Source organism: Ictidomys tridecemlineatus, chromosome 13 (genome assembly GCF_052094955.1).
Source record: "Ictidomys tridecemlineatus isolate mIctTri1 chromosome 13, mIctTri1.hap1, whole genome shotgun sequence".
NCBI classification, from domain to species: Eukaryota; Metazoa; Chordata; class Mammalia; order Rodentia; family Sciuridae; genus Ictidomys; species Ictidomys tridecemlineatus.
This window is the reverse complement of record NC_135489.1, coordinates 99704104-99723513: the sequence shown is the minus strand read 5'-3', so window position 1 is coordinate 99723513 and position 19410 is coordinate 99704104. Positions and strand designations below refer to the sequence as shown.

Genomic DNA, 19410 nt, shown 5'->3' with positions numbered 1-19410 from the left:
TCTTATAATTTAATAACAAAAAGACAACCCAAACAAAAAATGGGCAAAGCATTTGAACAGATATTTCTCCAAAGAAAAACAAAAATGGCCCATAAGTACCTGACAACAGGCTCAACACATTAGTCTTTTGGAAAATGCAAATCAAAACCACATGAGGTACTATTTCATACTACGATGGCTAAGAAAAGAAACAAATCAACCTAGAAAATAAGTGGTGGTAAAAATGTGGAGAATCAACACTGCTGATGGGAATGTAAAATGGTGCAGTCATTGTGGAAAACAGTGCGACAGTTCCTCAGGAAATCAGACAGTTTATCCTAAGATCCTGCTTATGGCAGCCCTACTCATAATAGACAAAAGATAGGAAAAAACCCACAGTCATTAAAAGATGAACAGATACAATGTGGTATATATTCACACAATGAAAGATTAGCATTAAAAAGGAATCAAGTATATGACACACAGCAGTAAAATGTATGTGAACTTTGAAAACATAGTAGTGAATGAAGTCAGCCATATTTAAAAGGTCTCATGTTGTATAATGCCATTTATAGAAAGAATTCTGACTAGGTAAATCCATAGAGACAGAAAGCAGATTGGTGGTTGCTAGGAGTTAGGGAGAGAAGAATATAGACTGCTTAATAGGTATGGATTGTTTTGAAACATGATGGAGTTGATGGTTGTACAACATGGTGAGTATACTAAATGCCATTAACCTGCAGACTTAATTTTTTTTTTGGTGGTGTTGGGGGAGGGGTCAAACCCAGGGCCTAATGCATGTCGGGCAAGAGCTCTACCACTGAGCCGCATTCCTAGCCTGACCTGTATACTTTAAAATGCCAGTTTTATGTTATGTGAATTTTACTTTGATATGGAAAATCTCAATGATCATGGTTTCTAAAAACAGTACACTGCTTTCAAGGTTATAAAGCTGAGTTTTATAACATACATATTATTTAATTTGCATGAAATTCAATAAAGATCAAACTAATTTAAAGAAATGAAAAGCATACCAATGGTTGCATGGGACTAGAAACAGATACTGACTACAAAGAAGCATGAGAGAACTTTCTGGAATGATGGAAATGTTCTATACCTTGGCTGTGGTGGTGGTGATGATGAGGTATATAAATCTATTAAAATTATCAAACTGTATACCAAGAGTTGGTGCATTTCACACACATCAATTGTGCAAATGTTTAAAAAAAGAACTTTTAAAAAAAATTGTTGCTGTGGTGTTATGGATTGAACCTGGTGCCTTGTGTATGCTAGACAAGTGCTCTATACCACTAGGTTATATCCCCAGCCCTTTTAAAATTTTATTTTGTGACTGGGCCTAAGTTTCCTAGGCTGGCCTGGAACTTGTGATTCTCCTGCCTCAGTCACATGAATAGCTGGGATTACAGGTGTGCAATGCTGCAACCAGCAATAAAGTTGCTTTATAAAAAGTTTTGATTACTTTTTAAAGCCCAATGTTAGCATTTAAGTAATCTGCCTCCCTTGAATGATCAAAATATCTTTTGATACCTACTGTGCAAAGCACTGTAGATGTCACACACTGAATGTGGTCATAAGCAAAAGGCACATCTGCCAAACTATCCAATACTAAAATAATACTAAATAATGAATAAATGAATAAATAAATAAATACTAAAAAATGAATAAACACGTTGCTTACCAATTCTGGAAGAGGACAAACAGTTCCAGTATTCATATACAATCCTTCTACTACAATGAAACGTCGAGTTACACGAGCCTTGCGAGGATTCTTAAAAAAAGAACCAGATATCTTAAATTTCAGTAATTCCAAATAAAAAATCTGTTACATACTCCCTACAAAGTTCACCTCACAAGATTTATTCATAAAAGAAAAATGGTCTAAATGAATTTAAAGCTCAATGTTTGAGATCCTGTTTTTTTTTCTCTTTCTCAGACATGTTTTTCATTCACAGCACTGACTAGGGGACCTCACGCACACTTACAGCACTTGAACTGTGTTAAAGCACAAAGGAAACCCTCCAACTCCAAAGAGACTGGGATGGGACCCAAGGAAACTCTGGAGAAATTTGAGAATGTTTTATATCATGATGAAGCACTGATTCCTGGGCTACATGGGTAAAAACTACTGATCAAATCATATGGCTAGGATTTGTGCATTTCCATGTCTTTAATTTTTGCCTAAAAGAAAAAAAACCATAATGAAGATGATGATGATGAACAGCATCATCATCAAGCAGGGGGAGGTACAGATGGTACAAGAATGGCAGGATGCTGGTAACAATGTTGGGAAAAGGAATGGGAGAAACTGCAGCTCCCAAGAGCAATGCAACTGTTTCCTTTTGTGTGCATGGCAATTTTTACACAATCAAAAGTTATAAAAAAAAATCACAAACTCTGATCTCCCTCACATACCAAAGTATAGCAAAACCCTTGTCCTTCCTCACTCTCCCACTGACCTGTCACTGGGTCAAGTAAAACTCAATTATGACCTTGGTCCAATGATGTTGAAGGTTGGGTGGTGATGGAGAGCCTATTCAAATAATATGGATCTCCCAACACCCTGCTCACAGCAGGTCACTATAAATTCTTCACATCTGTAGATGCTTCAGGTGTGTCTGAATGAAAAAATACTGGTGGCCACAGATAAGAGTTAGAACTCACTTCCCACTCAAAAGGTTTCTTGCCTCTAGACATTTGCTCATTGGACAGTTAGAAACTCAAGAATCAGCAATGCTTTAAGGGGGCAGTTTAGGCAGTTGAGGTCCAGGAAATTATACATCACTAAGGTTGTTCAATCTTGTCACTCAGTCAACTCAAAACAGACTGCTTCTCAGATAGCAATATGGATCTATCAGGAGTCAATGATGAAAAGAGGTCACCTTTATTTCACCATGGTGGCAGGCATTCTGCCTTAAAAAAAAAAAAAAGTTCTATTTTACCTTTTTTTTTGGCTGGACTAGGAATTAAACACAGAGTCTTGTACACAATAGGTAAGTTTTATTATACTGAGCCATACCTCCAGCCCAAGTATTTTCTTAGGATTTTAAAATATTCATGTAAGAGTCATAAGAAATGAAAAAATATATAAAAAAGAAAAAAAAAGAATTTAAAAATTAGCTATTTACATCACTCAATGATAATTTTTGTCTCTTTGTATATGTCTACTACTTTGTTCAAAGTTAGAATTATATTGCAATAATTTCAGAAACTGATTTTAAAAATATGTTATGACCATTTCTAGATTATTTAGTATTATTTAAAATATGATTTTAATGGAGATATTCTACTTTGTGGGAATAACACAAATAATGTAACTATTCTAATGTTGGATTTAAGTAGTTTCCCTCATTTTGCTTTTTGTTTGGAGAAAAAAAAAACCCCACCAACCTTTAACACCATTTCTGATTATTTTCTAAATGTGACACCACACATACGGGTCAAAGGGGAATCTAAGGGGATATCTAAGTGGAATATATTTGCCCACTTACCTTCTAGGAGGTAGGTGCCAATTTAAACTCTTCCCACTGTTATAGAAGCATCCTTTGTTTCAGTACACCTATGTGGGCACTGCTTAAAAAAATGTGCCATAATTTGAAAAACTAAATCCTTTAGGCTATTTCCTTAATCATACTGCAGTAAGGGTTATTTTTCACTTGCACAGTATGTGTAAGTAATGCTTCTATGAAATTTTATTTTTTATTATTCATAAAAACTTCCATGGATTAGAAATCTTATAAAACACATGGAATATGAATATGACATCTTCCAAATCTGTACAATATTAGCTAAACAAAATAATCTACAATACACTGAATTCTTGGTCATACTTTCCAAGGCAGTATTTTTCAATCTGGTGGCCAGCATGTTATTACTAAATAAGAATAATAGAGATCTTTTTTACAATCTATAGAAAGAAATTCAATGAAATGGCTTCAAGTTTAGAAATTTTGGAAATTTCTCTGTAGCTTTTTTGTTTGTTTTGCAGTACTGGAGACTGAACCAAGCAAGAGACACTTTACCACTGAGTTACACCCACTGCCCTTTAAAAAAAAAAGTCTATTTTTTGAGACAGAATCTCACTAAACTACTGAGGCTGGCCTTGAACTTATGATTCTTCAGCCTCTGCCTCCTGAGTGTCTGGGATTATAGGTGTGCGCTATTGGGCCCAGCTTCCCTGTAGATTTTTTTAAACTGATCCTAAACAAAGATGACAGAATCCTAAATAAATAAAGCAAATATTTGGGAAAATGGAAATTAACACAAAATTGAGGAATGTGATGTGCATTTTCATCTGTTATTCTAGTTATGAATGAGTCAAGTCACATCTGCAAAGTCCTTTTTAAATAGTTGAGATAAAGGAAACAACATTCAGGCTCCCAGAACAGTCCACCTATCACTATGTCCTGCTACAGAGCCACAGACCAGAACTACTCTTTCCATTCTTGGCATCATGGGAAAAATAAATTATAATCCTAATAGTGATGCTTTGAACGTACTTCCTCTGTGCTATTCTCTAATTAGAAACCAAGGGGGCAAATACAAACCACCACCACCAGGGGCTATTCATGTTCCTGGGACAAAGGACTGAAAACAGGGCTGCAGGTTGTAGGCAGTCCAACTACAGGGCAGTCCTTTCCCACAGGCAGCAGCTGCTCAGTGCTTCAGGGTAAGGATGGGGTGGGGAGAAAGGGTCTTACTTGGTTCATAAATAAATTAAAATCTGCTGGCATTCTTTCCTCCATGTAATTGGTACGTGATTTATTCTGATATAATAAGCCTATTTTGAATCCACTAGATACATGCCCTAATGAGTTTTGGTGGTACTATACAGAGTTGAGAGTGTGTATCTCCCCCACTCACTAAGTGCAAACTGTCCCTCAACCCCCTTAATTTTGCTGTATATAATTATGGCATTGACAAGGCAATTACAATCAGTCTTGGCTCTCCAACACGAAATATATTTAATAAACAGGAACATGCTTACTTAATATCCAAATGTGATCCGCAGGCAAGTTTTCAATGACAAATTACCATTTCATATATAATTTAGCTGGTTAGAAAGTACAAAAGAACTGTATAATTTTCTTCAAAAGAATCATACCTTTTGATCTTCGATCTCTTGTTCTTTTAGTAGTCGCTCCAGGTCAGCTACATCATTATGCTTAAATAACTTAATGTCACTACGTGATGCTTGTAATCCTTTCTGAATAGCAAAACAGGCAGCACTATCTCTGCAAGGGAGAGAGGTTCACCAAATTGGGGTTAAAGGGCCTTGTCGACATTCTCAGGAAAGGAATGCTTGCTTTTGTGAGTTAACCAATCTCCAATTGTTAACTGGAACAGAGCAAATAAAACATGTTTGAGCATTCATATGTCACTGTTTGCTCTTCACTCTGCAAGTCCTTGTCACACAATTATCACATTTAATCTATTCTAAGCAGCGCATACTTGCCAAATTCTAACCTCTCTGAGATCAGGATGCACATATCAAATGACTCACATGCTTGCTCTTTCTAAGAAATACACAACATATTGGTGCAACTCACCATCAGTGTCATCTCTGATGTGACTGTTATTCTGCTATATTTTCTCATGGGAAGCAACAGTGGTAGCCCAGCTGGACAGAAGGGTTCTGAACAATAACCACTTAACTACGACCAAACGTTATAGGAAAAAACTATAGCTCCAAACTCACTTAAACCAGCAGAGACTGAGGAGGGAACCTCGACTTGACCCTTGAGGGGCTATAACAAAGTATCCCACCCCTCCAGGGGGCCATCCGAAAAGGCCAAGAAGTGAGCTGGGACTTTCACTGCTAGCTGGTGACAAGAGGACCCTGTCCTCCCCACTGGGGTGTTGGCATAAAATTCCATCCCAGTATGGGGTACCCTCCTGGTTTTTGCTTGGTGGTGCCAGACGTCATTTAGGGAAAAATCAGTACTGTCTTCATCACCCAGCAGCAATGAAGAAACTTCCACCTCAGATGCTAATGGAGGCCAAGTAGGAACTTGGGATGGGACACCCTACCAGCAGTAACAAGGAGGCAGTCTCCCACTCCTTCTCTTGTTAGAATAGTGTCAGAGAAAGCCAACTGAAAGAGTATACACTATAGTACATAATAGGACATGCTCAGGTTCCAATTAAATATTACTTATACCAAGAATCAGAAGAACTTACACAAAATGAAGGAAAACAAATGTCAATACTGAGGTGAAAGAGAAAACAAGATCATCTGACAATTATCTCAGAATATCCAACACAAAAATGTTTCAATGAGCATTAACATGCCTGCAAAAAGTAAATAATAGGAAGCCTCAGTAAAGAAAGAGAAGTCATAAAGAAGAATCCTGAGAAGATATTAGTACTGAAAAACAAAACAAGACTTTATTGAACGGATAGGAAAGAATCAGCGAATGGAAAGATGTACCAATAGAAATGATTCACGGTGCACAACAGAAAGAAAACAGGCTAGGAAGAAATGAGCAGAGACTCAGGGATCTGTGGGAGTATAATAAATGATGGAATATTTGTGTCACTGGAGTTGTAGAGGGAAAAGGGAAAAAGGGTGGGACTAATAAAAAGGTTCTCAAAGAAATAATGGCTCAAAACTTCCCAAATTGGACAAATGGCTTAAATCTATAGACTAAAGAAGCTGAGCAAAGCCTGGAACAGTAAACCCAAATAAATAGATGCCCAAACACACCATAGTCCAATTCCTGAAAACAAATGATCAAGAAAAATATCTGAAAGCAGCCAGAGAAAACAGACTTGGTAGAGTGCACAAATCTCAGTTTGATTTCTTTTCAGTGCTTATAAATCTGCAATGACCTCAATATTTTAGTTAATCTAAAAACAGGAATATGAAATAAATAAGTTAACACAGACAACAGATTGAAGGAACAGACTTAAGTTCGTGAATAAACTTTGTGCTGAAATTTTCTGTGTGTGAAATATCATCACCATTCACTGAAAGGAAATGAAGCACTATGCCTGATGGATTTGTCAAGACCAATTTATCAAACATCATTTTTACCTTTAGCATCCCTGCATTCAACTGAATTTCAGGAAAATGTATTATATTTAAAATCATGCATAACTGGAGGCCGAGCAACATGGCAAGATCCTCTGAGTAAGATCTGCCAGCAATTGTCTCCCCAGATTCTGAATTTACCAGTTATTCATAAACTAAACTATTATCACCAACTACTATGGAAGCCAGGTAAGGCGAGAGACTACAGGGCTTACTTTTAGTGTAACAAAATGAAAAGACACTGAAGAAAGCAGGAAGGAAGGAGTTACTAGAGAATCACCCCTTCCTAACTCCAAGCAGAGAGGAACTTCCTGCGTGGGGGAGAGACAGGGAATTAAGTTTAGGCCTTAGACTGGAAACACAGATACCAGGCCCACCATGATGAAACCCAGAACTGAACCTAGGGACCTCATTAGCCAGGCTGCACAGAGACTGCCTCTGCCACCCCTCCTCCAAGCTGGGGTGGCAGGCTTAGAGCAAGACTCTGCCCCTTGAGGAGCAGGGCATGAAAGCTGGCATAGGAATGTTTTGAAGTAGGAGTGCCAGGCCTGCCATGTTAAGACTCCATGCTGGGTAGAAACCAAAGACCTCATTCACAGGCCAGAGCTTGAAGATGAGTGACTGCGACACACCTCTGCCTCAGGTGGAGACCCATGTGCCAGTGGGATAGGCCAAAGTGCTGGCCTGCAGCACTGCCAGTACTGAAGTGGGCCTGAGGCACATTCCCCATGCTCCGGACTGTATATGTCCCTGAAGCTACGACTTTGGTGTGATCCAGTTCAAGTGTCAGCCTTGGTATCTGAACAACTGTCTTTACCACCCTTTCCTCAATCTTGGGTAGTACAGCTACTGCTGGGCCAGTGCTCACAGATGGCACTCCAGATTTGCCTAAGCACCAGGTAGAGAAGGACGTGCTGATTGGTGATATAGACTTGTGCAAATGAAGACACACTGAAGTCTTGGTATGTCCTTTAGAATGCACAGGTCCTTATGGCTCAAGAAACTAGGAAAAACACACATGTGAAGAACACACACACACACACACACACACACACACACAATCAATCAATCAATCAATCAATTAAACACACAGGTGGCTTTTTGAAAAGACAGACAAACCCTTAGCTAAAAAAAGGATAAGTCTCAAAAACCACAGACAAAACAACCAAAGAGGTGAAAGATCTTTACAAGGAAAACTATAAAACAGTGGTGAATGAAATTAAAGAGGATACCACAAAGTAGAAAGACATCCTATTTTCAAGGACTGAAAAAAAAATCAGTATTATTAAGATAGATATGCAATCTAAAATCACCTACAGATTCATTGCAATCCCTAAAAAACAAAGACATTCTTCAAAGACAAGAAAAAAATATTTATATGGAACCACAAAAATCCCCAAATGGACAAAGCCATCTTGAGCAAAAGAACAAAGCAGGAAGAACCATACTATTTAACTTCAAAATGTACTACAAACCTACAGTAACTAAAACAGCATTGTATCTGGTGTATAAGCAGATATATTAGACCAGTGGAACACAACGGTGAGGCTATAAGTAAACCTGTTTCTAGGGTCAAATGATTTTGGACAAACTCACGTCAGAGAAAGAATAGTCTTTTCAATGAATGTTGCTAGGAAAAAGTGGATATCCACATGCAGAAGAATAAAGTGAAACTCCATCTCTCACCAGTTACAAAAACCAACTTATAATGGATTAAGGATTTAAAGACCAGAAACTGTGAAACTATTAGAACAAAACAGGGAATATGCTTTAGGATATCTGAATGGTTAAACAAGTTTTTAGATAAGGCCTCAAAAGCACAGAAAACATACACAATAGTCAAACAGGATCACATCAAACTAGAAGCTTCTATACAGCAAAGGAAAACAAGAAAAGTAAAGAGACAACCTACAGAATGGGAGAAAATACATGTGTTTCCTCAAAAACCTAAAAGCAGCTGGGCATAGCAGTACATGCCTGTAATCCCAGCAGCTCAGGAGGCTGAAGGATCCTGAGTTCAAATCCAGCTTCAGCAACCACAAGGTGCTAAGCATCTCAGCAAGACCCTCTCAATAAAATACAAAATAAGGCTGGGGATGTGGCTCAGTGGCTGAGTGCCCTGAGTTCAATTCCCACCCCCGCTACCGCCACCCCCCTCCAATAACTAAAAACATACCTGATCCAGCAAATCCCACTCCTGGTTATTTAACCAAGGGAAATGAAATCAGTCTGTTGAAGAGACACCTGCACTCCCATGTCTACTGCAGCATAATTTACAATAGCTAAGAGATAGAAACAACCTAAATATCCATCAGCTGATAAATGGATTTTTAAAATGTGGTACAGTTGGGTATGGTGTCACATGCTTGTGATTCTACCTTCTTGGTAGGCCGAGGCAGGAAGATCGAAAGTATAAGATAAGTCTGGGCAACTATCTGAAAATAAAAATTAAAAAGGGCTTGTGTGCAGTTCAGTAGCAAAGTACTTGCCTAGTATGGGTTTGACTCTTAGTACTATAAAAGGAAAGAAAAAGAAAGAAAAGAAATGTGTCACATAGAAAATGAAGTACTATTCAGCCATAAAAAATGAAATCCTGTCATTTGTGGCAATCTGGATGGAAATAACTACATTAAATGAACCACACAGAGAAAGACAAATACTATATGATTTCACTCTTATGTGGAATCTAAAAACATCGGGAAAGGGAAATTCAGAGTAGAATGGCAACTATAAGATGACAGAAAGAACAGCAGGGAGGGAGAGAAGGGGAAAGTTTGGTCAATGGATACTAAGTTACAGTTAGATAGGAGCAAGAAGTTCTGGTGTGATTATAGACAGTAATTATGCACAGTATATTTCAAAACAATAGCTAGAAGAAAGCACATTAAGTCTTTACCATAAAGAAACCATAAGAGCTTGAGGGGATAGAAGTTAAAACTGATTTATACAGTACATAATGTATACACGTACTGAGATATCACACTACCCAATCAATATGGACAATTTATATTTTTATGAATTAGTCAAAAATAGATCATGTAGAAGAAAATAAACTGTCTAATGATTCCCTGGAAGCAAAAAAGACACTAGGTATAGTGCATGGAAGGATATGTAGCTTAGGTTTCCCACCAGCTAAAACTCAAAACATAGTATTTATTGAATCTGATAAAGGCAGCTACAAGTTCACTTCTTCTGGACTTAAACTCAAAAGCGAATTAATAGTGGGTCCTTGAATAAGTGGTAAATAGATGATGACATTGCAGTTATCTCTAACTCTGCTTTTATGGAAAACAAAGACACACTGTTTAAATCAATGGCTTTCAAGTTAGTGGTGAGTCTTTCACAGTATTTAATTTTAATTAAAATGCCCAACTAAGCCTTCCTCAGTGCTCCAGATTACTGAAGGGTTCTGGTGAGGATTGGGTCACATAGGGAGCCTCAGCTCTGTAGCGGGTGCAGTGGAAGGTTCTGCCACTGCACAAGCAGCAGTTAACAGACAGTGCAGGGTCCAGGCAGGCCAGGCTCCAGCATTCAAGTACTCGGACCCCTCTTTTTTTTGTTCATTGATTTACTGAACTAATATTTAAATGAATACTATTAAATGATAAATGTGATCCTAAGCAATGGGCTTTCAGCAAGAAACAGAAGAAAATAATCAAAGATATAAAATTATTAACTGTTATAAGAACTAGAAAAGAAGAGTGGAGAGAGAATGTCTCTTCATGCTTGAGGGGAACGAAGGACAGGCAGTGGGAATGTCAGTGCACTGATTCATAAGGATATCAAATTCTTTCTGGCAGGGGTTTTGACCTGCTCTGAGAAGTTGAGCAAGGCTTCCCAGCAGAGCAGATATTATGAATATAATGAGCAGGAAATAAATTGATGACAAGAGGAGGAAACAGTATTCCAGGCATGGGGACTGCATGTACAAAGAACTCGAGGGGAGAGGAAACCAGTGTGTAAGGCTAATGAGGAGGCTACAGCTCAAATATCTGAGGGGAAATGGTTAAAAGGAAAAAAAAAAGCCTGAAAAGGTAGTTCACATCTTCTCCTTGCCAGCCTTTGCATTTCTAGTGACAGCAGTATCATGCATCCAGGATCTGCTGTGGGCAGTAAGGACATTTTCAATTTATGGCTCCTATGTCCTTAAATAAACTCTAAAGCAAGATTAGCAGAGATCTGAGTTTGGGATGGATGGGTGATGAGAAGTGACTGCCAGGCAGAATGAGCAGTGTGAGACCGTGACATGGACTCAGGAGGGTACCACAAGGCCACAGAACTGAACAGAGAGGGCAGGTGGTATGCCTCATCTAAATGTAAATAAATAAAATCTCAACAGCAGATGACAACTAAAACCTTCAAGCATCCTTGAGTAAATTTCTCATACCCTTTGTATATTTCTTTACAAATAAAAAGAAAACTTCCTATTACAGTATGTAGAAAACTTCCAATGGAAGAATTCTCTGAGACAGTTAACATTTCAAATTCTGACTGGAAGTACAAGTAAAGCTGACTTACACAAATACAATGTCTCCTCTCTTAGAGTAAGCAGGAATTGCACTGGCTATGGTGGAAAAACCATATGAATATATAATGGCTTCTTCAGTCTTCATAAATTTTGCCAGGCGCTCTTCCAAATCCAAATGAACATCTATTTCAACAAAAAAGTTGAATAAGTTAAAACTGTCTTATAATGATTGATTCTTCCTTTACACTAAAAAATAAAGAAAGGAACATAATAGCTTAATTATTAACACTTTCACCTTATGGATAAAATCTATTTTTAAATAATAAACCATAAAAGATATATTAAAATAATTCTAGGCTAGGAAGCACTTCTGAAAAACACGAAATTAACATCAACTACCTTCCTATCTATAAATGTGTGACAGAGGCAATTTTGCTTTTATTTCACTCTACTGTAGGAATTCCAGATCCACTGACTATCTACTTTAACTTCCTGGAGCAAAAACGCTGAGGCCATGTTAATATACCGTCTTTTTGCATTTTAGAGAAAGGACCTGTAAACTCTGCAGGAGATGGTAACATGTATTAGCAATTCAGTGACGATGTTTTTCACAATCTGTGTTAGTATTCTTTGTGGCATCTGCCACCTCTTTGTAGGATTGGGCTTCTGTCTGAATTTCTTAAGAGTATACGGGGAAATTCAAGTTTATAATACCAAAAGAAACAGGATACCTCCACAGAAGTAGCTTATGAAGAATGCTGATGTAATAATTAGATAATTTATAATTATTAAACTGACCTGTTTTTATTTCCCTCTTAAATCAGGGTTCCTTACAGCTGTGCCATGAGGCTTCATGTCCTGGGATGAAGGACAGTAATGCTTAGAGTGAACAGTCTACCAACTGCCTTTGATCCTTAGAACTTCAAAGTAGTTTTACAATGAGACATTATCAAGGAGAGAAATGAATTTTTAAACATTCCTTTTGCTCTTTTAACTGCAGCAGGACCCACATCTGGAGGACTAGATCACAGTTTTCCCATTTGCTCTGTGCAAGAAGCACTTCTGACACAGGAAGGAAGAAGCTGGGTCCTGCCAGCTCTGAGGGAGAAAGGAGCGGGTGATAAGAGATCGCAGAGACAAAAGGATGGTGGAAGAGGAAGCTGTGGTATGTTCCCTAAGGGGAAGTCTGAACTAGGGGCAACAGCAGGGGCCAAGACATTTCCACGTGAGGGACGTTTCCAAGTGGAAGAGAGTGCGGATAGCTGGCAGGGCCCACTCTAGTTATAGACTTTTTAAAAGGATGTTACACTCCAGTCAAGTCATGATTAAACATAAAGCATGCTTCTCTTCATTTCATTTCAACTTATACAAATGGAATCTATAGTCATGAAAGAAACACATGAAATATTCAATTTCCATTACCAATAGAGTTATCTTCAGACTGGATACTTTTCCTTATGTCAACATTAAACAAACGTGGGATTTTACAATAACACTAAGTTTAGTGGACTAGATCCCAGTTGAGCCAAGTAGGGGATATTGTGACATTACACCAAGTCCAAGGCACCTGATCAAGCACCTTCTAAGAGAGATGTTATTAGTGAAAGGTTTCAGGCAAAACCTGGCTGGAGAGCAAAGAGTAGTTGAGGACTGAAGAGTCCAAGCAGCTGAGTAAGGGTTAGTCTCAGGGAGGTCATCCCTCACATCCTAGTGTTATCTCCCAGCCACTTCTCACTTTGCCACCAAGCAGGCCCCAAGGAAGAGGCCTCCTTCAATTATAGTGCCTCTGATTGGGACAATCTACCACAAACCTCCCCAAGTAGTCAGCAGATGGGCTGCCCAGGACATGGTGGACTGTTTTCATTTGACATCCCAATTTCAAAAAAGAAAATCATACTATGGACACAGACACCTTGTTTTTGCTAACTATAAAAGGGATTTTAAATCATTCTATAGACTTCTTAGCTCTAAATGACTCCTGACTGATGAGAGATGAGTCTGTAAAACTGAACATCGTTTTGTTTCAGGGCTTCAGAGTGAGCGAGTGAGTGGATGAAAACTGGCATGTTAGGACTACCCCATCATTACCTGCACTCCTAACTGTTTATATACAGGTGCTGTAAGGTAGCAAGAAAAACCTTCAAACTATAAATCAACACCTAAGTACAAAAGTTTCAGAAAGACTGGGCTTTCCTTTTATCTAAAGATCCTGGGTTTGGCAGATACTGGCCTTGCAGAGCAGGTTCTGTGACAGGGTGACTGCAGAACTAGTTTCTCTTGATGCTACTTTGTGCAATGAAGGAACTCTCAACCCAAGGGAGGGGAGACAGCAAGGAGGAGAACCGTCAGGGAGCTGTTCTTTGACTTCTGATGTTCATGTCTTCTGTGAACAAATGCATTTCAGCAATTGATACTGCAGCTCTGGATGGAACAAAACTCAAGCACTGCATTCTCAAAGTCACAGCAGCGGACACCACTGCAGAAGGTGCTCCAGAGAGTCTCTACAAGACTCAGAGCACTGGGCCCATTTTCTCACACTTGCTTATCTTCATGTCTAGCTCCCAGATCAGAGGCTCTGGCAGCCAAGGCCACCATGAAGTTCAGATTACAGACAGGCCTTGGGGTCCCTGTCACCTGGTATGCATCTGGGAAAACCTAAAACTGCGCTGTGCCTCTCAGTGCCTCAGCCATATGGGAGAATAGCTAGCCTTTCCTCAAAGGGGATGTTAGATTCACATGGGTTAATGCCAATAAAGAACAGTGCCTGGAATGGAACAAGCAGGATGCTATGTAAGACTTTGCTCAATTAAACCGGTACCTGGAGAAGAAAAGGTTTTCTTTTAAAAGGGAAAACCCAGTTACAGTTTGCTATCTTAATTATCTGAATTTCTAATAATTACAGTCTCTTCTTCTAAGAACTACTTGTTTAGCTTCTTACTTAAAATGAAATCATGTGATAGCCTTCTGCACTGTTTTCTTGAGAAAAGACCAAAAAATAGTAAACTTTGTCACATTTTAGAAACATTTCACCTACTATGTTTTTCTCTAAGAGCTTCATATTTTTGCATTTATACTACTCTTTTGAAAAAGTCCTAGATACACAAGTTTTTCTAAAAGTAAAAATAATAAGACTTATGTATTCATTAGAACATAACTCTAGTGCAGGATGTTTTTCAAAATGTTTTCACATGAGAATCCTACCAAACTTTTAAAAGCTATGCAAGAAGAGATATTCCCACCTGAGCCAACCACACCCTAGGACTGGCAGGAGAAAAGTGGCACACCTAGGAATTTTATGTCTAATGTTCTTCCCACTAAAATATGAAATGAAAGTTCCGTAGACTAACACAAAGAAAGAAGACGTTTTCAAAAAACACCCAAATGAACAACTGTTTACTAATGGCTCCAAACAGAATTAAATGCCATCATCTCTCACCAAGAAACCCTTACCACACAACTGTCTTTCCATTTGGTGAAGCCAAAGAGCCATGCAGGAATTACATATGTAAAACAGATCCCAGGGTACCAGGGAGAAAAATCACAGGTAAAATCACAGGTTTAAGTATATTAAAAGCAAAACAAAGAAAAAAAGTGTTCTTCAGAAGACACCCTCGTGGGTGCACAGAGATCAGATAGCCCTGGAGGAAGAGAAGGCTCCCTAACTTCCTCAGAAGTCGGTGAGGAGACATTCTGGTCACCACTGTGAGAACTTGTTTAGCTCTACCTGCCATGCACCTGGGAGGCAGGAGAAGATTTAACCTAAAAAATGACATAAATTTTTAACTCAATCATTGCTATATTTCCTTTTTTTTTGTATTAACCATCTGGCTTATATGCTACTCTAAAAATAGTAAAAAGGGAATATTAAGGAAATTTACTTGTACCACAAATGATTTGTGTTCACGATCTGAAAAATTGGAAGAGAGAGAGAGAGAGAGAGAGAGAGAGAGAGAGAGAGAGAACTAAAAGAAGGAATGGATTTGAAAAACAGATGCCTGAATATGATAACTCTAGAGAAGAACATAAAGAAGACAGTTAAAAGCTATCTTTTGGGGGCCCTGGGAAAAAGAGTTCCTAAGCCTTGAACTTAACTCTTTAGGGATACACATAAGACTACAAGAGGGAAAGGGGTCCTCATAACTGCTTCTGTGCTCAGTGCAAAGAGCAAATGTGCCCTAAATATTTAGAAAAATTAAACTATACAGTGCATTTCAGAGATTTAAAATTTAGACTGAGATGACCAGAAATAGTTTGTGATATTGCTAAATGTTAAAAATTTAAGGTGCATTAATAAAACTAGAAATATTTAAATGATTACTTCCAGAATAAGGAAAAACAGAAAAAGTCATGCTGGAAACAAAAAAGTACAAATATGGGCATTTTATATATAGAAAGGAAAAAAAGATAACAAGAGAACTGTGCAACTATTAAGAAGAAAAGAAATAAGTTGTCTGAAGGACAACACACTCAGAAAACACGATAGATTACTTCCACCTGTCTCATTATAAACTGTCCCACTGCAAATTAACTTGCAACTTTGGTCCAGATCCCAAAGTCTGTTCGAACCTTCAACTATAATTTTAGAATTAGGATGAATCAGTGACCAATCAAATAGCTTACAGAGGACTCAATAAGCAACTGTATTCACAGTTGCCTGGGGTGGCTCATTCAGATACCTGAAAGATCAAATCCAATTTAAATTTAAAACCCATTAATTTGGGGACTGGATTCCAGTGGTAGAGTGTTTGTATAGCCTGTGCAAGGTCCTTAGTTCCATTTCTAGCACCACAAAAAAACAAAACAAGCAAAAATATATTAATCTCAATATCAAGGAAGAGAACAATAAATACTGTGTACAACAAATTTTCCAAAAATGGGGGAAACACATATGTATAAAAGACTTTTTCATATTCTGCAAAACATATTCTGAAAAACAAAATTTGGCAAAATTAAAAAACTAGTAATGAAAGCTTGTTTTTTCGAAGGGATGGAATGGTGATAGGGAGCACAGGGCAGAGGTTAAAAGGCTTCTCTTGTCTATTTCTGTCTTCTGTTTTGATGTTTACATCCTGTACTGAATTACTCGGTCAAGAAAATTAATTTAACAGCTATTAATCTAAGGACTTGATGTTTAAAAGCCCCCAGCATACTCTTACGCAAGTGATCCAAATGGAAAGTTAACTAGGCTATTTTAACAATTTATTTGATAGCTTTGGGAAACTGGTTTTGAAGATTTTAAACTTTTTTTCCCTTCACAATTTGATTTGGCAATAAATTTGTCTTCCCAGATTATCTTCTAAGAAGAGGTCAAGGCTACACATGCAAATAAAATCCACTATAAAGAGAGGCTTTTAAGAAAGCAATTTCTTTATCCCAGCAAATAGTCAGAGAAAGAAAGCCTCATTAATCAGATGACAACCAACAACCTCATAAAAAATTGCCTTTTCTAGTTTTCTAGTACTTTGTTAAGGAAATAATTCCCTACCAATAAAAACCAAGCAAACAACACGTGTTTGTCTTAAGTCTAGAAGAAAGTGGGAGGCTCTGATCTAAACTCAGTCCTTTGATGTTGCCATTAAGACTGGGAGTCAGGACACTGGGTCTAATTTTAGGATTGAATTAATGAGCTGTGTGACTGAGAGGAAGATGCTTAACTTCTCTGGGATTTCTCTTCTTCTGAGTAGTTGGGAGGGATGATAAAAGCAAGATTTTCAAGATCCATTAAGATGCAGGATTCTTGGACATTACTCTGTTTCCGAAATAAATAATGTAACCACCAAACAAAGAATAAAGAAAGATGTTCCCTTACATAAAATCAAGTTAACTGTTAAAACTAAAAATAAACAGAAAGATCCAGAAATGCAAATAAGAGTAGGAGACAGACGATGTCTCCCTTGATCTACTTACCCCATACTTGGATACTGGGTAAGCCAGAATGCTATTTTCAGCAATACAGTCATTTGAACAGTTATTTAACGACATTTTCAGAAGACCAACATACACTTAATAAAAACAGCCATAAAATGCCAAGATCTTTCTTAAAGACTGAGTTAGGGAGCTCATGACATTTGTTATACACTTATCCAAATATTTAGTTAGCCTGCCTTGGGTCATAATCACACAAAGAAGTCAAAGAACTTTCATTCCAGAAAGAAAAAAACTTGTAACTCCACCAGCAAATCTGTTGTTGCCTTTCTTCCTGGAACATGGTGCCCAGCTAGGGCTCTTTTCCAGTTCGGGCTCTTTCCCAGCCCCCTTTGTGGCTAGGTATGGCCTGGAGTTAGTGGTCACCAGAGGACAGTGGGTAGAAATGATGTGCAAGGCCATCTCTCCTTCAGAGCTACCCTGCACTTCTATTCCCCCATTCTGTGACTTGTGTCCACCACAAAGTCCAGGCCAATATCCTCAGACACTAGAGCAAAGAGATGGGGAAGACCTGGGTTCTTGGACAACTATGAGAACAGCACCACCTGCAAATGGGTCTTCTCCTAACAGCTGGCACGCACAATGCAAACAGTATTCTCCACATTGCTGTGTCTTGGGGCATTTGGGAACAGGAACCCGATATGGCCTGTTCTAAGGCACCCACAGCTCTTTTCCACAGGTTACTTTCAATTCCAGATCAGTGCACTTCCCAACAATGCTTCCAAACCACAAAATGAAAGTTAGGTAAGATATTGCGCATGTCAGCTTAACACCCAAACTGATCATATATTCCAATGAGCTCTGAAATCAATCTTAAAAGTAGAAGTGTTAAAAGCAAGAGTACCACAACAACTTACCAAAAGTGCCATAAAATCCTCTGGGGCCACAGGTTCCCACTCCATACTTCTTAAGAGATGCTAAAGCTGCTGCCTATATTTTAGAAAAAATTTATATTTTAATAATTTATCTAAAAGTATAAAAATCAACATTTTCATGCTTTTTATTCTTTAACCCACACAGTTCCTTATCCTTCCTCTACTTCTCTTCCTTTCTTAGAACTAAGATAATTCTTTTTATTTTTTTTTTTATTTATATGCGACGTTGAGAATTGAAACCAGTGCCTCATACATGCTAGGCAAGTGCTCTACCACTAGCCACAACCCCAGCCCAGGACTAAGACAACTCTAATAGGATGTAAGAAAACTACAGGTGTGAAGACTCAGGTGTATGACTTAAAACATGGAACAGTTATATTAGCTTGACTCTCAAAACCTGGTTAACCAAATGCCTTTATATTTTTTACATTGTGGATCTAAATCTTTCCTGAAAAATGTTTGCTACTTCACAATCCTAATATTGGGAATAAATCCCTAGCACCTTTCTGACTAATTCAAGTCTGGTTTACTTGGTACTTCTCTGTCACCCACACTAAGCTCTATGAGACATTCTTTTTTTTTTTTTGGTACTGCTGATTGAACAAAGGGGCACTCAACCACCGAGGCACATACCCAACCTTATTTTATATTTTATTTAGAGACAGGGTCTCACTTGAGTTGCTCAGAGCCTCACTACTGTTGAGGCTGACTTTGAACTTGTGATCCTCCTGCCTCAGCCTCCAAGCCGCTGTGATTACAGACATGTGCCGTGCACCTGGCACTATTAGACATTCTTGCTTCCCTTTGTCTAAGTCCAGGTTATGGGTCTGTCAGGCAAAGCGTAATGGAAAATGCTTACACATCCCTTCTGATAGTCCACACTTACCTTTTATTTTACGTTCTGTTTCTTAAGTCAGTAATGTTATATGTGTCTTGGGGCATTTGGGAACAGGAGCCTGATATGGCATGTTCTAAGGCACCCACAGCTCTGCACACTTCAGCATTATGTGCTACTCACCTTAACCCTAGGATTATCCAGCAATCCAAGAAAATTAAAGGACGCAAAGTTCACACATTCTTTCCCATTCACCACAATGTTGTGGCTTGGAGGG

The 19410-nt window shown here is 38.3% G+C and overlaps 1 protein-coding gene across 5 annotated transcripts in view; it reads right to left on the bottom strand.

The window, feature by feature from the left end:
* The window catches only part of Sptlc1 (serine palmitoyltransferase long chain base subunit 1), a 61369-nt gene that overhangs the window by 23635 nt on the left and 18324 nt on the right, over positions 1–19410 (bottom strand). For 3 of the 5 annotated variants that reach the window (XM_005340425.5, XM_078030677.1, XM_040271527.2), the window contains 5 exons: positions 19317–19410; positions 18281–18353; positions 11549–11681; positions 5102–5231; positions 1679–1768 (listed from right to left, as the gene is read on the bottom strand). In XM_005340425.5, coding sequence (XP_005340482.1) covers positions 1679–1768; positions 5102–5231; positions 11549–11681; positions 18281–18353; positions 19317–19410 — 520 coding nt within the window. Of the gene's footprint in view, positions 1–1678; positions 1769–3488; positions 3568–5101; positions 5335–11548; positions 11682–18280; positions 18354–19316 lie in introns of those variants that run through there. The other 2 variants (XR_013430011.1, XM_078030676.1) reach the window with 2 other exon arrangements.